This window comes from Hypanus sabinus, chromosome 3, assembly GCF_030144855.1.
Source record: "Hypanus sabinus isolate sHypSab1 chromosome 3, sHypSab1.hap1, whole genome shotgun sequence".
Classification (NCBI taxonomy): Eukaryota; Metazoa; Chordata; class Chondrichthyes; order Myliobatiformes; family Dasyatidae; genus Hypanus; species Hypanus sabinus.
The window spans coordinates 126446419-126469575 of NC_082708.1; the positions used below are offsets into that span (position 1 = coordinate 126446419).

The following is a 23157-nucleotide window of genomic DNA, read 5'->3' on the forward strand; positions in this document are numbered from 1 at the left end:
ATATGACCCGTCTACAACCACTCTTTGCCTTCTGTGGGCAAGACAGTTCTGGATCCACAAAGCAATGTCCCCTTGGATCCCATGCCTTCTTACTTTCTCAATAAGCCTTGCATGGGGTACCTTATCAAAAGCCTTGCTGAAATCCATAAACACTACATCTACTGCTCTTTCTTCATCAATGTGTTTAGTCACATCCTCAAAAAATTCTATCAGACTCATAAGGCACAACCTGCCATTTACAAAGCCATGCTGACTACTCATAATCAAATTATACCTCTCCAAATGTCCATAAGTGCTGCCTTTCAGCATCTTCTCCATCAACTCACCAACCACTGAGGTAAGGCTCACTGGTCTATAATTTCCTGGGTTATCTCTACTCCCTTTCTTGAATAAAGGAACAACATCCACAAACCTCTAATCCTCTGGAACCTCTCCCGTCCCCATTGATGATGAAAAGATCACCAGAGGCTCAGCAATGTTCTCCCTCACCTCCCACAGTAGCCTGGTGTACATCTCATCCAGTCCTGGTGATTTATCCAACTTGGTGCTTTCCAAAAGCTTCAGCACATCCTCTTTCTTAATATCTACATGCGCAAGCTTTTCAGTCTGCTGCAAGTCATCACTACAATCACTAAGATCCTTTTCCATAGTGAATACTGAAGTAAAGTATTCATTAAGTACCTCCGCTATTTCCTTCGGTTCCATACACACTTTCCCACTGTCACACTTGATAGGTCCTATTCTTTCACATCTTATCCTCTTGCTCTTCACATGCTTGTAGAATGTCTAGGTACGTTGAGTCTGCTTTGCCTTTTGAGAAATCCTTTACTGATATTCTACCTAAACTCCACTTTCCCATTCTGATCCCAGTTTCCATAGCCTATATCAATATGCAGACTTTCTATCAATCTCAACCCTGAATTAACTCTGTGACTGAACATCATCACACTCTGGATAAGTTCAAAGTCTAACATGCTTCTAAGTGAAAACAAAATTCTTTGATTATAATTCTAAATCTTGAATCTTTTCAGCGAGTGACTATACCTTATAGTTTTAGAACCATTGAACAAGAGAAGTGATCTCCCAACATGCATATGAACAGCTGTATTTTCAGTTTTCTAGTTATTAGTAAAGAATCTTTTTAAAGTGGTCGTTTAATGAAATGTATCTATCGATATTTGTGATAGTAATTTATTGGCTTTGGAGTACTTTAGCTATATAGAGATGTGGGACAAACCTTGTTAGTTTGTTAGTCCAACAAAACTATCAAAAGTTGCATAGTTGGAGTGTTAGGGTCTGATGGATTAGAATATGTGCCTAATAGAGGAATATGGACCATGTGCAAGCAAGTAGGATTAGTTTAGATTGGTACCATTGTTACCGCAGGTTTACTGGGTTGAAAGGCCTGTTCTAGCACCATACTGTTCTATGGATACAGTATGTTAGCCCTTCAATAACGTTATCAGATTATAAGTTCCTTCCCATCTCTTCTCACCAGTCCAGTTCTCTACTGGACATCCTATGAATAGAAACTACCCTTCTGTAATTAGTTAACTCTCCATAAAACTTATCTATGCTATGAAGGTTCTCTACACCCTTGGAATTTAGGCAAATATAATTAAAAGCATCCTGCACATAAAATTTCCTTCAAATTTGGGGAACTAGCATATTTAAAACTTTTTGATCCAAAACAGATATTTCAAGGCATTATAGAAATCCCAGCTAAAACCCATGATTTTCCCAAGGTACAAGCACACTTAGTTTTTGCTCCAAGGCCAGTAATGGCCTTAATATGTAGATACTCTCAAGAATAATAATGCTCACCATCCCATTCTTAAGCACAGCTATTGTCAAAACATTAACAATCAAATAAAGGGAAGACTTTTACCAAATTATGCATGGCTTTTTTGCAGATAGTGAATACTTACCCTAGCAATGAGAATCCACTTTATAAGGGACAGCCCAAATCCAGAAATGGCCCCATATCTTCCTGCAATTGTATTGGTTGAGCAGAAGGTTAAAAAGAATCCAATCCAGTTAAATATGAACGCAACTAGAACAAAACAATATGAAAATAGTCAATAATTTGGAAGAGTTAATGGAAGTCCAAACATTGCTATTTACACTGTCTGGCAAGAGCACCTATATGTAAAGAAATGACATCGTTATGACGTAGAATTTGTGCTTGGCATTATTGGAAGCAAAACAGAGAACGTGGCTCAGATTTCTGACCAAACACATTTGTGTAATGTTAAATATAAAATTTACTTGGGAAAAAAAGATGACATCTTTATAAGCATCTCCCCCCTTCCTTTTCAGTCCTGAGGAAGGGTATTGGCCTGAAATATCAACTGTTTATTCTTTTCCATAGATGCTGCCTGACCTGTTGAGTTCCTCCAGCATTTTGTGTGCCTTGCTCCAGACACATTTATAATCTGCCTTTCATGTTCTTTTAGGGACATCCAAATAAATATTGAAATTCTAATCACTAGTCTAAGTCTGAAAAATCTTTTATGTCCAATTTATGAAAGCATCGAGATTATTCAGAAGTCAGTTGTTACTGTATACTGTTGCAATTTATTTTAAAAATGGAATTCAGTCATGTCCTCACAGCCAAAAAGGACACACCATCAAAACTTAATTGTAAATAGAATGGAAAATTTGTTCAGAAAAGCTTGAAAATTCCTTTGCATTTTTGACCTAGATTCTATCTGAAAATACACAAATTAAAAACTAGTCTGCAAGATTGCTATCAGATAAGTCTAAATTCTTTTCATTGAACAGAAGCAATATTTTTAAATTGTTTTAATTATTATAAAATATTAATGCATATCCTCATTACCCTGACCCACTTCCCTGGGGCAGAGGTTAAGCACGATGAAAAGAATTCCACTAATTAATTCTTAACATTCTTATGGATATGTTCCTAATGAAGGCAAATGACTTTGATATAGTTAGACAAAAAAGGTTGGTCTGAATATTATGTGGTGAAAGGGTCTCTTTCTGTACTGTACCACTCTATTAATTTACATTCTCTCACGTTCTAGGTGATTCTGAAAGGAGGAAGTGTGCAACAGGTCCATTGAGACTATAAATGTAATGTATGGCCTATTTCTTTTAGAGCAATGACTCTCCTTAGCACTAGGTATGAATTGATAATTTACCGATGCACATTGATATGTCATCTATGCATGCGCATTGTGCTCTCTCTTGCTCTCTCTCTCTCTCTCTCTCTTTCCCCCTCCAACATGAATACACCAGTTATGTAACACAGGGGTGACGGAGGAGAACCCAAGTGCAGGACACTGGCAGGTCAACTCAGTTGAGGAGGCTGGTGTAGACCTGAACGTAGAGCAAGAAACCAGAGGGATCTTGACAAGGAGACGGGATTCGCAGGGACTCTCTAGAAACTAGAGCGGAACTTAGAACTAACAGTTCTAATCTTAACAGGGAACGAAGGATCACACAAGATTTGACCAACGAACTAGCAACCTGTGATAGAGTCATCCTCGTATTTATTTCCCAGTCTTTGATGAAAGTCAGGTGTATGATTATTGGGTAACTAGCAGCAATTGACTGAAATTATGGCATGATCAGGGAGAACGAAGTGTTAAAGGTGAACTGCCAACCGGAACCATGACAAGTTAAAGCCATCTCTTGTGTGCGTGCTTTTATTTTAATTGATATGTAGTTGTACAGATACAACAAATTGGCAACAAGTATGAACCTGAATATCACCAACAGCACCACCAGTTAAGGGACAATGGACTTTGGAGAGAGACAGCGAGAGAAGGAGTTAATCAGTACAGAGAAGGCAGACACAGAGTCACAAACTTGATCAGAGGAACATGTAAGTAAGAGTCACAGTACGCAGTGAAAGACGCACAGCTGCCAAAGTTAAAGTGGAAATAATGTGATGATGGCCTTAGTTGGGAAAGCTGATGAATCTGACAGCACTAATGAGGACAAGGGATCGTATATTGATAGGGTTGAACTGTACTGTAATGCGAACAATGTGGATAAGGAAAAGAAAGTACCCACATGTCTTAGCTTATTGGATGCTAAAACACATAGGTTTTTTACCCAACTCCTGAAAAACCAGCAAGCAAGACATTGGATGAAATTGTTACAATTTTATTAAATCACTTGAGCCCTAGTAATACTGTAACTGAGAGATTTAACAGAAGTAACCAGTCAAAGGATGAAAGCATTGCAGAACTGAGCAAATTTTCTAAATACTGTGACTTTAGAGATGGACTTTCTGGTGCATTATGGGATAGGCTTGTATGTGGCATGTATAGTCAAAGCACTCAAAAGAGGCCACTATCAGAAAGAGACCTCACCTTAGAACAGGCATTAACCATTGCAAAATTATTAGAGACTGCAGCAAAGGGTGCAACAGAACTACAGAAAAGAGTTTGGAATGTGATATGGACAAAATCTGCCTGAATGGTGCAGAAAGTCAGAAATGTTATTGATGTGCCAAATCCTCCCGAGATGCAAAAATGATTGCTGGTTCAAAGAAAAAGTTTGCAGAAAGTGTTACAGACAAAGTCACATAGAGAGTGTATAAATCAGAGAAAAAACACAACCAAAGAGAAAACCCACACAGAGTGAATAGTTTTAAACACAATATTAAACAAACGTATAAAGTGGCTCAAAGTCTGACAAAGGTGAACGGTCATGCTGAGAACAGCAGAGCATTACTGAGGCAGATCACAAAATCATATCGATCACAATAGATGTGACTGGTGTAAAACTGAAAATGGAGCTGGATACAGGGTCAGCTTTATCCATTATTCCAGAGGCTAACTACAACAGACGGTTTTCTAAACTGCTATTAGAAAAGACCTCAGTGATGCTAAAGAGCCTGAATGTGACATATGGAGGCCAAACACGGCAGTTAGAGCTTTATGTATTGTCAAGCAGAGGGCCAGCACTTTTTGGACATGAACGGTTGAGAAAAATCCAACCAGACTGATATACAATTAAAGCTCTCAATGTGTCATCAACAGGCAACTGCAGCCAAAATGGTAGCACTACCCACAAAATATCACCACAGTTTAATTGCAATGAGAAGGTGTTTGAGGAGGGAACTGGCATGAAGGCCAGAACTGAACTGGATGAAGCAGCAACTCCAAGATTCCATAAAGCACATCCAGTGCCCTATGCATTATGTCCTAAAGTGGATGCTGAACTTCAGAGCTTGGAAGGATCTGGAATTCTCTTCAAGGTTGAGTGGAGTGATTGGACAATGCCCATTATTCTGGTGATCAAGAAAGGGAAGGCTGGAGCTATCTGCATAAGTCGGTACTTCAAATTGAGCATCAAACCTGTGCTGCGTACTGTGCAGTATCCTGTCATGAACAGAAGACACGTTTGCATCTTTGTCAGGCGAGGAGAGGTTTTCAAAGATCGACTTGTCACAAGCCTATCTGCAAATGGAGATTGAGGAGTCAAAGAGGAAGTTCCTCACAATCACTCACAAGAGACTGTCCTCATTTAATCATCTCGTCTTTGGCATCACATCAGCTCCAGCAATTTGGCAAAGAGCAATGGACCAAGATATCCCAGGAACACAATGTTACCTTGATGAAATCATTGTGACCGGCAAGAATGGTGAAGAGCACCTGCAGAACTTTGCTGAGTGAGTTTGGTCTGCGTGCAAAGAGAGAGAAATGAGAGTTTTTCCAAGAATGGAATCTCACTGCAGACATCTCATTGACAAGCACGGCTTACATATGTCGCAAGAGAAGACTGAAGCAGTGCTGCAGGCATCCAGACTGGAAAATGTATCACAATTCAGATCATACTTGTACCTTGTAAACTACTACCACCGGTTTCTCCCAATCATTACTACAGTGCTGCATCCATTGAATGCACTGTTACAGACATGAGCAAATGTGAAAGAGCATTCAAGGAAACAAAGAGACTAATAAATTCGATGAACTGCTCACACATTATGGCCCATCTCTGCCCATCAAACTGGTGTTCGATGCAACCCCTTAAGGCATTGGAGCCGTTTTGACACAGACTATGAAATATTGATTTGAACATCTGATTGCATTTGCTTCAAGATCACTCAACTCTGCACAGATCAATCAAGCAGTCCTTAGTCTAGTATGGGGAATAAAGAAGTTCCACCACTATCTCTACAGACAAAAGTTTACTCAAGCGGCAGCCTCTTGAGTCCATTTTCAATCCCAAAAAGGGAATACCAGTGAAGCCTGCTACCTGATTGCAATGTTGGGCATTTTTCCTAGGAGCCCACTCTTATGACATAGAGTTTAAGGATACCAAACAACACAGCAATGCTGATGGCTTTTCATTTCTTCCACTGCTGGCAACTAAAGAAGAAAAGTCTTCATTCTCTGACCCATCAGAGGTGTTCCACACAGCATTGGTGGATTAGTTGCCTGTAACAAATTCTGAAATACAAAAAGAAACAAAGAATGACCCAACATAGTCAAAAGTCTATGACATCACCATCTAAGGATGGCCAGCTCATGATCCAGAATTCTTAGTGAGATAAGACCAACTGTTTGTATGTCACAGAATGCAGATGTGTGGATTTTGCATTGTGGTTCCCTCTAATCTGCACACGAGTGTTAGAAAATCTGCATGAAGGACACCTGGGTACAGTCGAGATGAAGACTCTTGCCCAGAGCTGTGTGTAGTGGTCGGGAATAGATAGACAGGTTGAAGACTTGATCAAAAGCTGGTCGGGATGCTATGAAGTTCAAAATACACCCTCACAGGCACCGTTACACCCGTGGGAGTGGCCATTGCCACCATGGCAAAGAGTACATAATGACTTTGCTGGGCCATTCATGGACTTCATTTTTTTTTTTTTTTACTGTAGATGCTCCTTCGATGTAGTCAGGTCTACCAATGAATTCAACCACATCAGAAAAGACTGTCTCCACCCTGAGGACCACCTTCAACAGATATAGTTTATCTGAACAAATTGAGAGTGACAACGTATCACAATACGCATAAAAAGAGTTCAGACTATTCATGAAGAAAAATAGCATCAAACATTTCAAGTCAGCTCTCACCTCCCAACAATGAATGGGTTAGCTGAAAGGTTTATCCAACCCTTCAACAAGTCATCAAAGCTATGAACAAGGAGGACATTTCTCTACAGCACAAGGTGGATAATTTCCTTTTTTGTGTATTGGAATTCTGTTCATGTGATGACAAATCAAACACCTGCAAAGCTGTTTATGAGCAAGAATCTGAGATCTCACATAGACCTTCTGAAACCAGACCTACAGAGGAAAATGCAGAATAAACAGTTCAGCCAGTTGCCAAGTGAAGCAACAAGGAGCTTCGGGATTGGACAGGAAGTCCTAGTGCATGATTACCAAAAATACAGGTGGACACCCAGTAGGATAGCTACAAGAACTGGACCACAGATGTACACGGTGGATGTTGGAGATCATACATGGAGACGTTATGTGGACCAGATACTGGATGCTCAGCCAAAGAACCCACCTGTGGTGACTGTATCCAACAAATTGGGCGCATTAAAGCCACCAGACTTACCTCTCAGTGATGATCATGTCACTTTCAGCAACATGACACCAGCAACAGAGAAAGTTACCTTTGACAAGACACCCACCAAACCTGATGCTACTCTACAGGTTCAAAGGCACTATCCTGAAGGAAAAAGAGTGACACTCAAAAGACTGAATCTTTCGTATAGTGAAGTTAGTTGCGGACCATAATTGTGAAAGCATGTTTATTTGAAAATGGTTTCTAAAGGAAAAATTGAATTTCTCTCCCTCTCCCTCGCTGTCTGCTGGAATGTGAGTATACCAGTTAGAGCCATCTCCCACATGAGTGCTTTTATTTTAATTGATATGTAATTGTACAGACACAACAATAACAATGACCAGGGAATCTTCCTGAATCTCCTTCACTTTCTTGGATTATCACTGGCAATATATTATGGGTTCTTTCACCATTCCTCAGGAAGAATGAAACAGCAGTCATTTTAAAATTGCCTTTATTATCCTTCCTTTATCTTTATTGCCCCTCTCAGACTGCTATGACATCTCTAGGATTAGGTCTTGTCATTGCATAAGCAAATACTGAGCAAGTCTTCTGGCTCTTGGTTATAATTGAGCACATCAGATACTGACACGCATGGGCTCAGAGATAAATCCAATGTCATAGCTATATTAATTGTGTTCACTATAATTCTGAGCTTAGAATAGTGGGCCAAGGGAATTAAAGATCAACTGTCCTGCTAAATGAAGATTAAGGCAGTTTAGGCTTCTTTTCATTATTGCTGGCTGGACTATCCAGTTTACGCCACTTCTTCTGCCAAAACACTTAATTCTCAGAAACAGAATATAAATCAACCATAACAAGTTCATCCCAAGGGTTTACAGCTTAAAACTGTGCTCCATTAATAATATATACCGAGGTTGTGGGGGGTGGGAATGGGGTGAAGGCGATTAGTTGTGCTGGGTTACTGCTCTTTCACAGAAGTGCGTACAAGGCTCAGTGTATATGGATATACCTCTGTTCAATAGAACAAGCTTCAAAACTTTTCCTATTTCCTAACTGTAGACAATACACATAATAGACAAATCTGGATAATAAATCCTTAAGACCGTAAGATATACTGTAAGAACAGAATTAGGCCATTTGATCCATAGAGTCTGCTTCGCCATTTTATCATGTCTGATCTATTTTTCTCTCTCTGCCCCACTCTCCTGCTTCCTCTCCATTATCACTTCATGCCCTGACCAGTAAATAATCTATCAACCTATGCCTTAAATACACATAAAGGCTTGGCCTCCACAGCTCCTCTGGCAATGAATTCCACAAATTCACTACTCTCTGGCTAAAATAATTCCTCATTTCTGTTCTAAAGAATGCCCCTCTATTCTGAAGCTGTGTCTTCTGGACTTAGACAGTTCCATCATAGGAAACATCGTTGCCACATCTACTCTATCAAGACCCTTCACAATTCAATAGGCTTCAATGAGGTCAACCCTTACTCTCTTGAATTCCAGTGAATACAGGCTCAGAGCCATCAAATGCTCTTCATATGACAAGCTGTTTAATCCTGGAACCACTTTCGTGAACCTCCTTTGAACCCTCTCCAGTTTCAATATATTCTTTCTAAGACAAAGGGCCCAAAACTGCTCATAATACTTCAAGTAAAGTCTTACCAATGTTTTATAAAGTCTCAACATTACATCCTTGCTTTTATATTCCAGTCCTCTTGAAATGAATGCTAACATCACATTTGCCTTCCTCACCACAGACTGAATCTGCAAATTAACCTTTAGGGAATCCTGCACAAGGACTCCCAAATCCCTTTGCACATCAGATTTTTGTACTTTCTGTCCAATTAGAAAACAGTCTACCCTTTCAGTTCTTCTACCAAAGTGCATGAGCATACACTTCCCAACACTGTATTCCATCTACCATTTCTTTAGCTATTCTCTAAGTCCTCCTGCTGCCTCTCTATTTCCTCAAAATTACCTGCCCTTCCTCTTCATATCATCTGCAAACTTTGCAACAAAGCCATCAATTCCACCATCCAAATAATTGGCATAATGCAAAAATAATCAATCGTAACACAGACCCCTGTGGAATACCAGAAAAGGCTCCCTTTATTCCCACTCTTTGCCTCCTGTCAATCAGCTACTGCTTTATCCATGCTAGAAACTTCCCTGTAATACCATGGGCTTGTAGTTTGTTAAACAGCCTCATGTGTGGCACCTTGCCAAAGCTCTTCTGAAAATCCAAGTGTACAATATCAACTAATTGTCTATCCTGTTTATCATCTCTTCAAAGAATTCCAACAGATTTGTCAGGCAAGATTTCCCCTTAAGGAAACCATGCTGACTGCAGCCTATATTATCCTGTGCCTTCAAGTACCCTGAAAACAAAAACAATCCTTAACAATAGTCTCCAACATCTTACCAACTACTGAGGTTAGACTAACTGGCCGATAATTTCCTTTCTTCTGACTCTCTCCCTTGTTAAAGAGTAGAGTAATATTTGCAATTTTCAAGTATTCTGGAACCACTTAAGTTAGCATTCACTTGTAATACAGAATAACTTCATAAACAAGCAATTCTAAATATAAACAGTGCTTCAGAGAAACATTCTGGTCACATTATCTAACACCACTATTAACTTACTTTAATATTTAGAGAGTATCTTTATCTGCCTATTTAAAGATAAAGCTTAGAGAATAATGTTGAGAGAGGAAAGCAAGAACAGGTGTTGCACCAGTTGTCAGGATATCAATTCATACCTCCTCTATTTTTAGACTGAGGGATCTGAGTATACTTGTTGACCTTATGCTTTCCTTCTGCAACATTATAAAGAAAACCTAAATCTACCTCTGTGGTGAACTATGTGCCTGTCTGGACACGCCCCCTGCTGACTGCTCCTGTGGCTCCTCCCACAGGCCCCTGTATAAAGGCGATCTGAGGCCTGACGCTCGGCCTCAGTCTCCAGGACATAGTATGATAGACACTCACTCCTGGTTCCTTCTTCCAGTCAATAAAAGCCGATATCTCGCCTTACGTCTCAGTGTGAGTTATTGATGGTGCATCAACCTCCGCGATATCACTCATCTCCAATACTCCTTCCAAAACATATTCATATTCAAGGTACGTCCACCTAGCTATTTCAGTGCTCCACAAGTTCTCCTTCAGTATTTGATCACCTATAAAATTCTCTTGACTGTGTCCTACTTCACATTAAAGTGTCGCTCACCTATTGCCCTGCCGCTCATTCAACGTGTTTAAAATGTAAAATAGTCAATCTCAGCATCAAATCTTGATGTGACTGCCTTTTCCTACTCCTATCAACCCTTACAGTTCTACAACCATCTGAGAATCTTTCATTCCTGCCTCTTGCCTGCCCCTTATTTTCTTCATTGAGCCATAAGTAAGTGTGTCTTCAGTAGTTTAAACTCATGACTTTAGAATTCCTTTCCTAACCTTCCACCCTTCTGAAAAATTGTATTCTGTTCTGGTTATTAGCCACCAACCTTAATGTCTCTTTATTGGCTCAATACCACCCTTTGTCTGATTACACTTACCTGAAGTGTTTTGAGAAATTTGGTCAAATGAAAGGTGCCATATCAAGTGGTTTTCCCAGTTTTCCATCCTAAATAAAGAGCCATTTACTTGGACCAAGCCCTCTCCACTATACAATGTTACAAATTTACCAAATGAGGAGGTTGTGGAGCCAGATTATTCCAAACCTCTGAAACAAGACTAAAGCAAGACCGAACTCCTGTGCCTTGGATTACCTTTTCTGCCATCATTTCTGGTTTTACCTCTTTCTTTTGACTGTCTGCTTGTTCTTTCTTTGTATTTTCCTTTCTCTGTCTTTTTTTTTTGGCTTATTTTTTCCAAGTAGCTTCTGGTGTAACAGAGATATCACTAAATATTAACTCTGACCTACATTGCTTCTGGTCAATAGTGAAGTAGTTAATGGGTCGGTGAGGTGGCGCAATGGGAAGATGTGCTGCGTTGCAGCTACAATAATGCGGGTTTGATTTAACCTCCATTGTGGTCTGTGTGGACTTTGTATGTTCTCTCTGTGACTGTCTATTTTTCCCTGAGGTTCCCCATTTTCTTCCCACATCTCAAAGTTTTCTGGTTGGTGTGTTAATTAGCCACTGTAACTTGCCCCTAATGTAAATGGGTGAGAGAGCTGACAGACCAGTGGGTGTGAATAGTTTACAGCGAATGGGGAGGGGGAACGGGATTGCTCTGAGGGTCAACATAGACTTAGTGGGACAAGTAGCATCGCTCTACGCCACAAAGAAAAAATGAAACAAATGAACAAAGTGACAGCCCATGATTTGTCTTTCACAGTTACAGAGTCCAAATTATAAGCAGTGGGTGTGCAAGATTTTGATGTCCAGGAATGTACCTGACAAGTGATGGAATGAGGTACAACCAGCAATCCTGACAAGTTAGTTAGCCAGTTACAAACTGCTTGGCTACACATTTAAATGTGATGCATTAGGCTGAGTGACCACAGCCAGACTCAGGAGAAATTATCCGTCATTTCATGAAGTGAAAGACTCTGAGATAAACTGAAAAAGCTCTTACAGTTTAATTTTTAATCTCCTGGGCCTCATAGAACAAATCAGTGAAATCTCAGTGAAAATATATTGGCAGTGGACACAGAAGGGAGTGCAGATCCTGGAATCCAGAATAACAAAATGTAATACTGAGTCGAGCAGCAACCATGGAGGTGAAGGGATGGTCGACATAACTCCTGTATCAGGAGTGTTTTGGGTTGAGACCCAATTTTTGTGTCTTTGCACTGTACTGATGTTACAAATTTTGCATGATATATGCTGGTAATAATAAATCTGATTCTGATTCTGACTCGGATTCGGAGGACTGTTCACTTTTTGACTGTGTGTGAGAGATCTAATTCACAGTTCACATACTGAGGGCTGTTCAACACCTTTGGCCATTACCTCAAAAACCTTGAAAGTTATCTTGACAACTCTGCAGCATTGGACATCATGTTTCTGCTACAGAGCCTTGGTGTATCAGATCAGTCTGGTTGCTGTGTTGCTTGTACCTTTAGTGAAGACCGAGGACCAGTCACAACAATGTCACAGAAATACTAGTAAGAAAAGAGTTCAACAAAGAGCAATAACTTGTTCATAACAGGCTTGGAGCCGGCAAGGGAAATAGTCGATCAGCAGAGAAGACTCACTTGCAAATGGCTAGAACAGGACTTACTACAAAGACGTCCAACAAAGTAACCACATATCCTCAATGAATCATCTCAGGCATCTGGTGGGGAAGTTTTCAAGGTCTCATGATCAGCTTTCAACAGATATTCAGTAAAGCTACGAAGTAAGTACATGTTCAGCACAGCATCGTGGGCCGAAGGGCCTGTATTGTCCTGTAGGTTTTACATGTTTCTATGATAATCCAATATGCTCACAATTTTGATGGTGCTGGAATGGACTGAGAGATTTTCCACACTACTGGATTTTTCTTCCCTATTAATATCTCAAAACAGATGGATTCATAATAGATTTTCCAGTGATCCCCAATAAGTTATAAGGGAGAATAGGAAAAGACAGTACTGCAAACTATGTCCCAGTGAGTTGAAAGGAATAGCAGAATCAGGGTCCTGGAGAGTTAGAAGATTTGGGAATCAGGGCCTCAAGGTGTCAGTGGGAAGAGCTAGAACAAGGGCCCTGAGGAGTGGGAGGGAAGTAGAGCAAGCATCACCTTATGAGCCAAATGCTGGGTCATATGAATGTTCAATTATTCATATATTTACTGGATATAATAGGTAACATGTGGTTCTTTGCAAGGAAAAATCTCTTTGCACCCTTTTCCTGCAATGCAACCAAACAAAATGTGTGTGTGTGTGTGTGTGTGTGTGTGTGCTTCAGTGTGTCAAACTGATCACTCACAGTGGTTTGGCTAGTGCACAGGGAGAGGAACCAGCAGATCTTTTCCTGTTTGTAAAGCACATCTTCAGCATGCTAATGACTTGCTCAGTGGTACATTTGTATCACTGAACAAGTCATTGTATTGTTGTTTCATGCTTGGACTTTCCTATGAGTATCATCAGGCTCATTTTAAGTGGGTAATCTCCTATGACATCTGCTAACAATCAAGGAAACTCAGATGACACACTAGGATTTCCACTACATTAGACTGTAAGTGATGTGTAACCACAGGATCATTATGAAGATGTGCAGAATATTTCCTGACAGCTGTCATGATGCTCCCATTCTGCAGTGAGCTCATTCATCTCTGGGCAACTTGAAGCATATTCATCAGTTAACTGATTGGACAGGAGGGATTCCTATTTAAAATTTACCTATCGACACCCACTATGAGGACCAAGGGAGATGTAATGTAATCCATATGGAAACCAAATATATCACAGGACAAGTTGTTGACATGTTGGAGATGAACTTCAGGAATGAGAGAAATCTTGAGACCATAGTATGCTGTGCTCTGCACGACTAATCAGCGGTGTAGCTGGACCCGCTGGAGAGGCCACTACAGAAACTTGCATGTCTTCTGATGTTCCCAATGAGAAAAACACATAAACACAATGTGAACCCCTTTCACCAACCCCCATTGCCTAGTGACAATTTATGTCTTTACAATTGTCAAACACAACCTAACTGGGTAAGATGAATAAATGGTGGAACTATTTATTCTTTAAGAACAAACATAGGTACAGAATTAGACCATTCATCCCATCTGCTCTTTCCTTTCATCATGGCTGATTTATTATCTCTTAATCCCATTCTCCTGATTCTCCTGTCTTCTCTCCATAACCTTTGATGCCCTTGCTAATCATGAACCTATCAACCTCCACTTTAAATATACCCAATAATTTGGCTTCTACAGACATCTGTTGCAATAAATTCTACAGATTCACCACCCACTGGCCAAGAAATTCCCCTTTTTCTCTGTCCTAAGGGAAGTCCTATTATCTTGAGGCTGTGCTCCTTGGTCCAAGACTCCTCCACTATAGGAAACACCTTTTCCACATCAACTCTATCTAAGCCTTTCAATATTTGATAGATTTCAATGAAAACCCCTCTTATTCTTTTGAAATGCCATCAAACCCTCTTTATACATTAACCCTTTAATTCCCAGGATCATGGTCATGAACCTCCTTTGGACCCTCTGCAATGCAAGCAATGCTGCCTTTTTGAGGCATCAACCTTTGCAGATGTCCTTGATTCTGGGGCATCTAATGCCCATGATCGAGCTGGAGACGGAGATGGAGTCTAAAAACTGCAGAGCTTTTTCCGATTGGAGCTTCCATACCAGGCTGTGACACAACCATTGCAGCCTGACCATCTGAGAAAATCCAGAACTTTCGGTTTTTATTCAAGACTCCACATACTTCCTACTTGGCCCATTTCAGTCCAGAAATACAGTAGATGAATGAAAACCTCAGATCATCTGTCTCTTCTCTCCTGCGGTCTCTTGTCCAGCAGGTTTATGGATGAATATCATGCACTGAATGGACAGACAGAGCATTTCTATTAGCATTGAAAACAAGTAACAGGCCTGAAACTGCATCTAGAACAAAGAAAATAGGAGCAGAAGAAGTCTATTTGGTCCCTTGAATCTAATCTGTCAGTTAACAAGATCGTAGATACAACATAGAACAATACACTTTCAGTCCACAATTTCTGCACCGAGCATGACTGCACGTCTCTTCAGTCCCAGCATATCCACGTTACTCTCTCACAGCATCTTAAACAGCGCTATTGTATCTGCTTTCATCATTGTCCCCAGCAGACTGTTCCAGGTGCCAATCCACTCGCTGCGTGAAAAAAACCTTACCGAAACATCTTCTTTAAGCTTTTCTCCTCTCACCTTAAATTCTTGTCCTTTGGTACTTAAAATTTCTATTCTGGGAAATAGATTCTGTCTACTCTATGAGGTCTCCCCTCAATTTCTGATGCTCTAGGAAAAAATAACTCAAGTTTGTCCAACCACATTTTATAGGTCCTATCCTCTAATCCAGCTAACAGATGGTAAACCTCGTCTGCATCTTTCCAAAGTCTCCACATCTTTCCGGCAAAGGGGAAACCAGAGTTGTGCACCATAATTCAGGTATGGCCTAATTGAAATTTTATATTGTGGCCAATCTTGAACCTAAAGAGCACTTTCCATATATTTTCATTTCTCTATAATTCAGATCTCCTTTTTGAATGCTATCAATGACTGATGTTCCACAATCTCCAGAGCAAAGTATTCCAAGGTTTACCAATAACAAACAAGTGAAAAGTTGCAGATGCTGGAAATCCAAGCAAAACACACAAGATGCTGGAGGAACTCACTAGGCCAGGCAGCATCTATGGAAAAGAGTACAGTTGACATTTCAGGCTGAGACCTTTCAACAGGATGCTTATCATCCATTTTCATTCAACCACTTATTTTGAGACTGTGACACTTTGTTTGAGACATAGACACTATGCCTCACATCCTTCCTTTATCTAATGTGTTGACCAATTTTGTAGCTTCAATTAAGTCACTGTTAACATCTAGACAATACCCAATCTTTCCTCTTATGACATACATCATTCCAATAAGAAGTCTGGTCAACATTTGCAGCAGTTCTTCGGTAGGAAACACGCCATTTTTTTAAGATAAGGTCATTAAAGTTGTGCATGGGAAGTTCAGCTGTATTCTCACCAAGGGCCTACATAGCTTTAAGAAATTTGTAATTAAATACCCTTGCGATAAAAGCCCTCGTATCACTTACCTTCATAAATGCCTGTACATTGTCTTTCCAGATATCAAAAACACCAAAAAAAAGGTTTGCAGCCTCTCTACCTTTAACAATACACAGTACTTACTTCACAAAGAACCAATACATTCTCACATTTTGTTCTCTTTCTGCTTGAATATTATTCCCAATTCCATGTGATCTACTGTTGTTCATTGGCCTCCTGTGTTGAACTACTGAGAGCCTTCTCAAGGATATCACATCCATTGATTTTTTTCTCATCTCCTTCAGATGCAACAGATTAGTTAAACATGATTTTCCTTTCATAAATCCAAGTTGATTTTACTCATATCTTGATAACAAAACTTTCATTACAAATTTGAGTATTTTCACTGCTATCAATGATCTTGGACAAATTATATACTTTAAAAAATATTATCTATAAGCCATCATCAGTAAGTGATATAAGGATGAAAGGAAGTTCATATAGAGAGAAACAGAGATACAGACGGACAAAGTTGGTGTAAAGAAGTTAAAGAGTCTAGCCTGGTTTTCCCCTCCACAGATTCTGCCTGACTTGCTGAGCTCCTCCACTAGTTTGTATGTGTTCCTCTGGATCTGCAGCATCTGTTGAATCTCTTGTGTTGGTGTAAAGGAGGATGGTTGAAAAAGGAAAAGTGAAGGATGTGGGTGATATTGGGGTTGGGATGTAATTAAGTGTGATATTCAACTCATTCTTCCATTTAGCTCAATATCCACTTCTGACATTGAGTCCATGATGCTCATATCACAATATTACTGTTGATATCATTGTTAGCTATCAACTACCCATTTTTATTTCACCTCGTTTTTTTTTTCTCTTTTTAGAATTAGAAACAGAATCAGGTTTAATATCCCCAGCATATATTGTGAAATTTGTTGTCTTTGCAGCAGCAGTACAATGCAACACATAATAATGAAAAAAATGTAAATTACAGTAAGTATTTACATATTATATAGTCAAATTAAATAAGTAATGCAAAAATAGAAATGAAAAAGTAGGTGAGGTAGTGTTCATGGGTTCAATACACATTCAGAAATTGGATGGCAGAGGGGAAGAAGCTGTTTTTGAATCACTGTGTGTGCCTTCAGGCTCCTGTACTGTCTCCCTGATGGTAGCAATGAGAACAAGGCACGTACTTAGGGATGGGGTCTTTAATGATGGATGCCGCCTTTTTGAAACATCGCTTCATGAAGGTGTCCTGGATACTACAGAGGCTAGTGCCTGTGACAGAGAAGACTAAGTTTCTGCAGCTTATTTCAATCCTGTACTGTAGCTGAATGTACATGAAACTGCTTAGAGCTCAGCATTTCATCCTAGGAAGGCACTAAAAGGAAGCATGTCCTTTAAACACCTGGACTCAAGGCTTCACCTCACATTTTTACCTTATTTGTTTAAATACTGCACTTGAAATTGAGTCTCCTCAGCTTCCAATTGATATTATTGACCAGGAAATCTTGAAATTATATTTGAAGTACAACAGGTGGGCAGAAAGCCTAAGGCAATTGTGTTGGAAAATTGTTCTTAAGCCTTCATTTATCTGAACTTTGTCTGGTAAGATATAGTCATCTTGTTCAATGCTTCTTGTTTCCTTACTCCTCCTTCCATACCTATTCTATTAATTTTTAAAATACTTATGGAAAGCTTAGAAAGGTCAATGTACATCAAAGTCAGTAGAAAGAGATCGAGAGACAGAGAAACAGGAGACAGAGGGGAGGTTCATGATAATGAATATTTGAGAAGGTTTTTGACTTTGAAAATGATTCAGAAAGTGATACTCCTTGAAGAATGTGCAGTTAACTCATTTTGTTAATGACTGGGCTCACTTTGTCACTTCGGACAAGTTGCCATGACTACAACCTTTAACCCAATGGTTCTCAATTGGGGCACGTTGGATGCCACAAGTAAAAAACAAGAAACTGGGGACCACAGGAGTTTCTGAATGGGCCATGATTAGTTTACAGTTCCAGTGAAATTTTACTAAAATATATTGATAAAAAGTAACTGTTTTGATGTTGTGAAAAGAGATGACCTTTGATTATCTCTTTAACCAAGTTGCAACCAGATATCCAAAAACTCTCTAGCTTGCATCAGTCAAAAGACTCTGACAAAATACCTAAAGTATTTTGCTTTTTCGTTACTAGTTGAAAGAATATTATATATATTGTAAATAACATATCCTATCCAGAAATTTGAAATAGTTTTATTTTTCATATATACCTGTACCATTATATTTAACATACAGAAATATTATAATATAAATAAAAACTGTATATTGGAATAATTAGTACAATCGACCAAAAAGGACTTTAGCAACTAACGGAGACTTTGGGATGGTAACTGAAAGTCACAAGTGGGCCACAGGCAGGAAAAGGTTGAGAACCACGGATTTACTCAACGTTGAATATTTAAAACAACACTATGACAGGAGTATAAATATAGGGTAACACATCTGTCAGTGTTTCATGCTGAACAGGATGCTATTCAGGTAATGCAAAGCTTTAGGTAGAAGAAGTCGCACAGGATATAGCAAACCCACATTAGTATACAAGTTCCCAGCAAATGTCCAAATCTGTCAATGAAATTAATTCAAACAGCTTCTGGGCTGTCATAGGATCTGTAAGTGTGTTACATATAAATTTACAGCCCAGAGGCAGAGTTCTGACACATTTTAAAAGCCTCATTTAAATGAGCTTCTGTAGGAAATCAATTAAAAATGAACTTACTGAAAAAGGTCAGAAGAAATATCCCATCATTTCCTAGGATCAGCTGATTGCCTTCATTGTAACCATCTCCTAATGTGAAATCATCTTCCTATTTTCACCAGAAAACAAGCAAGTTATTATATAAGCTAATTTTATTGCATGTCATTTTACACTCACAGTCTGCTACCAGTAATTTAATTTGCTGCACAGTGAAAAGCTACAAACCAACAGTCCAAATCCCTTTTCTCCCTCCTAAACTGTAATTTAGAATTGTTGTTCCATTGGATTCTATTACGAATGAACAAATACATACAGTTGAATTGAAATCTAGCTCATTACAAAGTAAAACACTCACATATTCGCAGAAGATAATTGGCTTGCCATTAAAATCCATCACCTAGAAGTCACCTTGTCAAGTTTCACATCTTTTTTACTCACTGGAGGAGGACAGCCATATTGGGATAAACTAAGTTACATTACAACAAGGGGGTGGAAAACAGATAAGGCAATATAAATAGACCCTTTCTCTAAATGTATGATGAAACGCCTGTGCCACTCAGTTCAGAGCCATGGAAATTATCCTTGTCATTAAGACACAAAAAAGACACATCTGTCCCCTGCTCAGAATACACAGTCACCGAGAGAAGGGGGCTATTTTAAGTACATAAGCACGTCCATTAGCAGTTGGATTCATTTCACGTCTGGAATGTTGATGCTTTCTAATGTGTTGCTCTGACATTTGATATCAGAGTACCTCTTGGCATTGTGTTACACATATTTGCTCTGTATTTTATAATTTTCTTTTATTTTAGAATTTAGTAGCAAAGGCTGTTAATGGGAAAGAACGGAAAATAAATCAAAATATACATTTTCTTTAAGTATACTCACAAAACCAAATATTCCTGAATACACATGTATGAATGTGACACAATTAGATTACTGGACTAACAATCTAAAGACATGAAGCCAAATCCCTCCACAGCTGCTATGGAATTTAAATTCAACCAATAGTTTGGAACTGGGAATAACAATTAATCTTAGTCTCGATGGGCATGAAAAATATTGGATTGTAATAAAAATCCATCTGATTCACTAATCTCTTTCAGGTTATGAAATCGGCCATCCTTAGCCTACATGCAGCCCACCTGATTGTCTTTTAAAATTACTTTTGAAATGGTCCAGCAAACCCCTCAGTTATACTGTAACTGCTATGTTCAGAGAAGAAATAAAACGGGACAGACCGCCCGACTTGATTAAGCACTGAACTGTGCCTAATCCGTACAGTTTTAGTCTCAACCAATGGAGTTACAGCATCCTCTTTACTTAAACTGCTGACGCATCTAAATTAGGAGTGGTCTGTCACAAAATAATTTAGCACAGCCCCACGACTGAGTCAGACTCACAGGATCAGGCCTGACACCTCCATCATCATCACAATTCTTGGGAATGTCTTGTCTCAGCAGCATGATGGACCACCAGAGGTGGTGGCGCAGTGATTTACAAAGCAGGAGGAAGTCGCTCTTGATAACATAAACATTTACTAAAGATCCTATCAGTTTAAATGTGGACTCCTGGATACACAAAAACACAAAGGTACAGGAGCAGGAGAAGATCGGAGGGCTATGTAAGCCTGCCAACATTCCATATGAACTTCAGTTGAAATTGGCATCATAGTCACAAGCACCATGACACAATGAAAACCTTAGTTTTCCAAGCCATCTATAAAGACTATTTCAAAACATAAGACATTGAGGTAGAATGAGGGAAAATCCTAACAGGATACAAAATATAATGCCGTTACAGGGAAAATGCAATGCAGGAAGACATAAGATTCAAGGGCCATGATGAAATAAATTGTGAGGTTAAGAGTTTATCATTAATGTATAAGAAATTCATTCAAGTGTCTTATAGCAGCAGGATTGAAGTAGTCCTTGAGTCCAGTGGTGTCTCTTTTCAAGCTGTTGTGTCTTCCGTGTTATGGAAGGGGGTGGAGGAGAAGATACAATTTTTGGAGTGGGAGGGGTTTTTGTTTATGCTGGCTGCTTTACCGAGGCAGTGAGAAGAGTCCATATAGGGGAAGTAGTCTTTTGTTAAATGCTGAGCTGTGTCCACAACTCTTTGAAATTTCTTCTGGCCTTGCAGCAGAGCAGTTGTCATACAAAACTGTAAAAAGTAGTGGGAGTCAATGAGTACATGCCAATTTATCCAAACCTTCTGAGGAAGTAGAGGTGATGGTGAACTTTCTTGGCATGATTGGATGAGGAAAACTCGATAACATTGGTTAGAGTTGACCTACCACGCACAAAGCCGTGTTGACTATCCCTAATCAGGCCCTGTCTATCCAAGTACTCTTACATCCTGTCTCTTAGAATACCTTCCAATAATTTACCCATGACTGACGTAAGGCTTACTGAACTATAATGTCCTGGCTTATTCTTAGAGCATCTCTTGAAAACAGAACATTATTTGCTATCTTCACATCCTCTGGCACCTTACCCATGGGCATAATAATGATGGCATAATCAGTGTAAGGAAAACAAGGTCCAGTTAAGGAGGCACAAGAAACTGGTGTTACTGGAATCTGCTAAGACATCAACAGTGGAACTGGCGGAGGATGATGATACATCACAATGACAGTGAAGATGAAGGAGAACTACGGCTGGGAAGCATTCCCTCTCATTGTGCATTCCATGCCACCAGATCCAGGCCACAATCTGTCAAGTATTTTGTGGTGGTGGCCATGCATCAGCCTCCCTGTGTTAAACAAAGTCACACATAGGCATCTTCTGTTAAGGGAATCCACCCGAACATCCTGGATTAGATCCTGCAGTGATCCCAGATCAGCCTCTACAGGCACTTGAAGATGCACCAATAAACAACCCAACATCATACTCAATCTGAGTGACTGCACTACTCACACTTCACTTTTGAGATAATGTGTAAAGAAAACCTACTTCTCTTCAGTGCCATCATCAAGACATATGAGACAGGGGGACGTCACGTGATGACGTAGGATCGAGATGTGGAAATCCAGCTCTCCCGTAAAAAAACAGTAAAATAATGTTTAAGTGAAGAAAAGTTAGTAAATACTTTTTAAAAATTACTTATAAACTACTCAGGATTGTCTTAAGATATGTCTCCTAAACAGAAGCAGAAGAAAACTACTACTTTGAAGACAACACAAGTTGGAAAAGAATCAAGGCCGGCAGCCATGAAAGAGCCTCGGGCTCAAGTGCATTTTACCTCCAGCGATACAGAACAGGAAACTGCGGCAACATCAACCGTTTCCAAAAAAAAAGAGCAACAGGAATTGCGTATGTGTGAAGGAAGGGGCATGCACAAACACGAGCAACCCAAACTACAAATCCCAGCTATGATTGGAACTGAAAGTGAAAGCGAATATGAGGTGGAATCCGATTCTCTGGATAAATCAGATGAAGATGAAGAGACAAACAAAGAAGAGCAACAGGAAGAGGTTGGAGGTGATATTGGAGACATAAAAAAATCTTTGGTGCAAATAATGCATGAATTAAAAGCATTAAAAGTAATAAAAAAGATATTAAAATATGAAGATTATGTTTGATAAAATGATGAAAAGAAAGGGCAAAATGGACAAGAAAATTAAAAACTTGGAAGAAACAACAGGAAACACCATTGATAGAGTGAATAAAAAGGAAGATAATATTTCTGCCTGAACATCAGAAAGAAAATGGTTATTGGAAAAAGTGGATGTACTTGAAAATTTTTGCAGTTGAAATAATATTAAGATTGTTGGACTTAAAGAAGGTATAGAGGGAGAGGATCCAATAAATTTTTTTCAAAAATGGATTCCGGAAATTTTGGAAATGGAAGAAGGAACCCAGTTAATTGAAATTGAAAGGATTCACAGAGCCTTAAGATCAAGACCTCAAGTGATCAAAACCCACGGTCAATCTTGAAAAAACGCTTAAGATAGCAAGATAAAGAAAAGATCCTGAAGGTGGCTGCCCAATGTGCCAGAAAGAGAAACGGGCCATTGATGATAGAAGGGAAAACAGTTCTTTTCTATCCTGATATAAGTTAGGACTTTTTGAAGAGAAGGAAGGAATTTAACCCAGCAAAAAAAGTTTTATGGGAAAAGGGTTATAAATTTATATTGCACCACCCAGCAACCCTGATAATTTTTTTGGATGACGG

The 23157-nt window shown here is 39.3% G+C and overlaps 1 protein-coding gene across 1 annotated transcript in view; it reads right to left on the reverse strand.

The window, feature by feature from the left end:
• Positions 1-19432, reverse strand: part of LOC132390839 (NEDD4 family-interacting protein 1-like) — a 110418-nt gene extending 90986 nt beyond the window's left edge. Inside the window, exons 1-3 of the mRNA XM_059963381.1 lie at positions 19337-19432; positions 19003-19090; positions 1929-2053 (exon numbers count right to left, since the gene is read on the reverse strand). Of these exons, the coding sequence (XP_059819364.1) occupies positions 1929-2053; positions 19003-19090; positions 19337-19375 (252 nt within the window). The 5' untranslated portion in view covers positions 19376-19432. The remainder of the gene's footprint in view (positions 1-1928; positions 2054-19002; positions 19091-19336) is intronic.
• Between the last annotated feature and the right edge of the window lie 3725 nt (positions 19433-23157).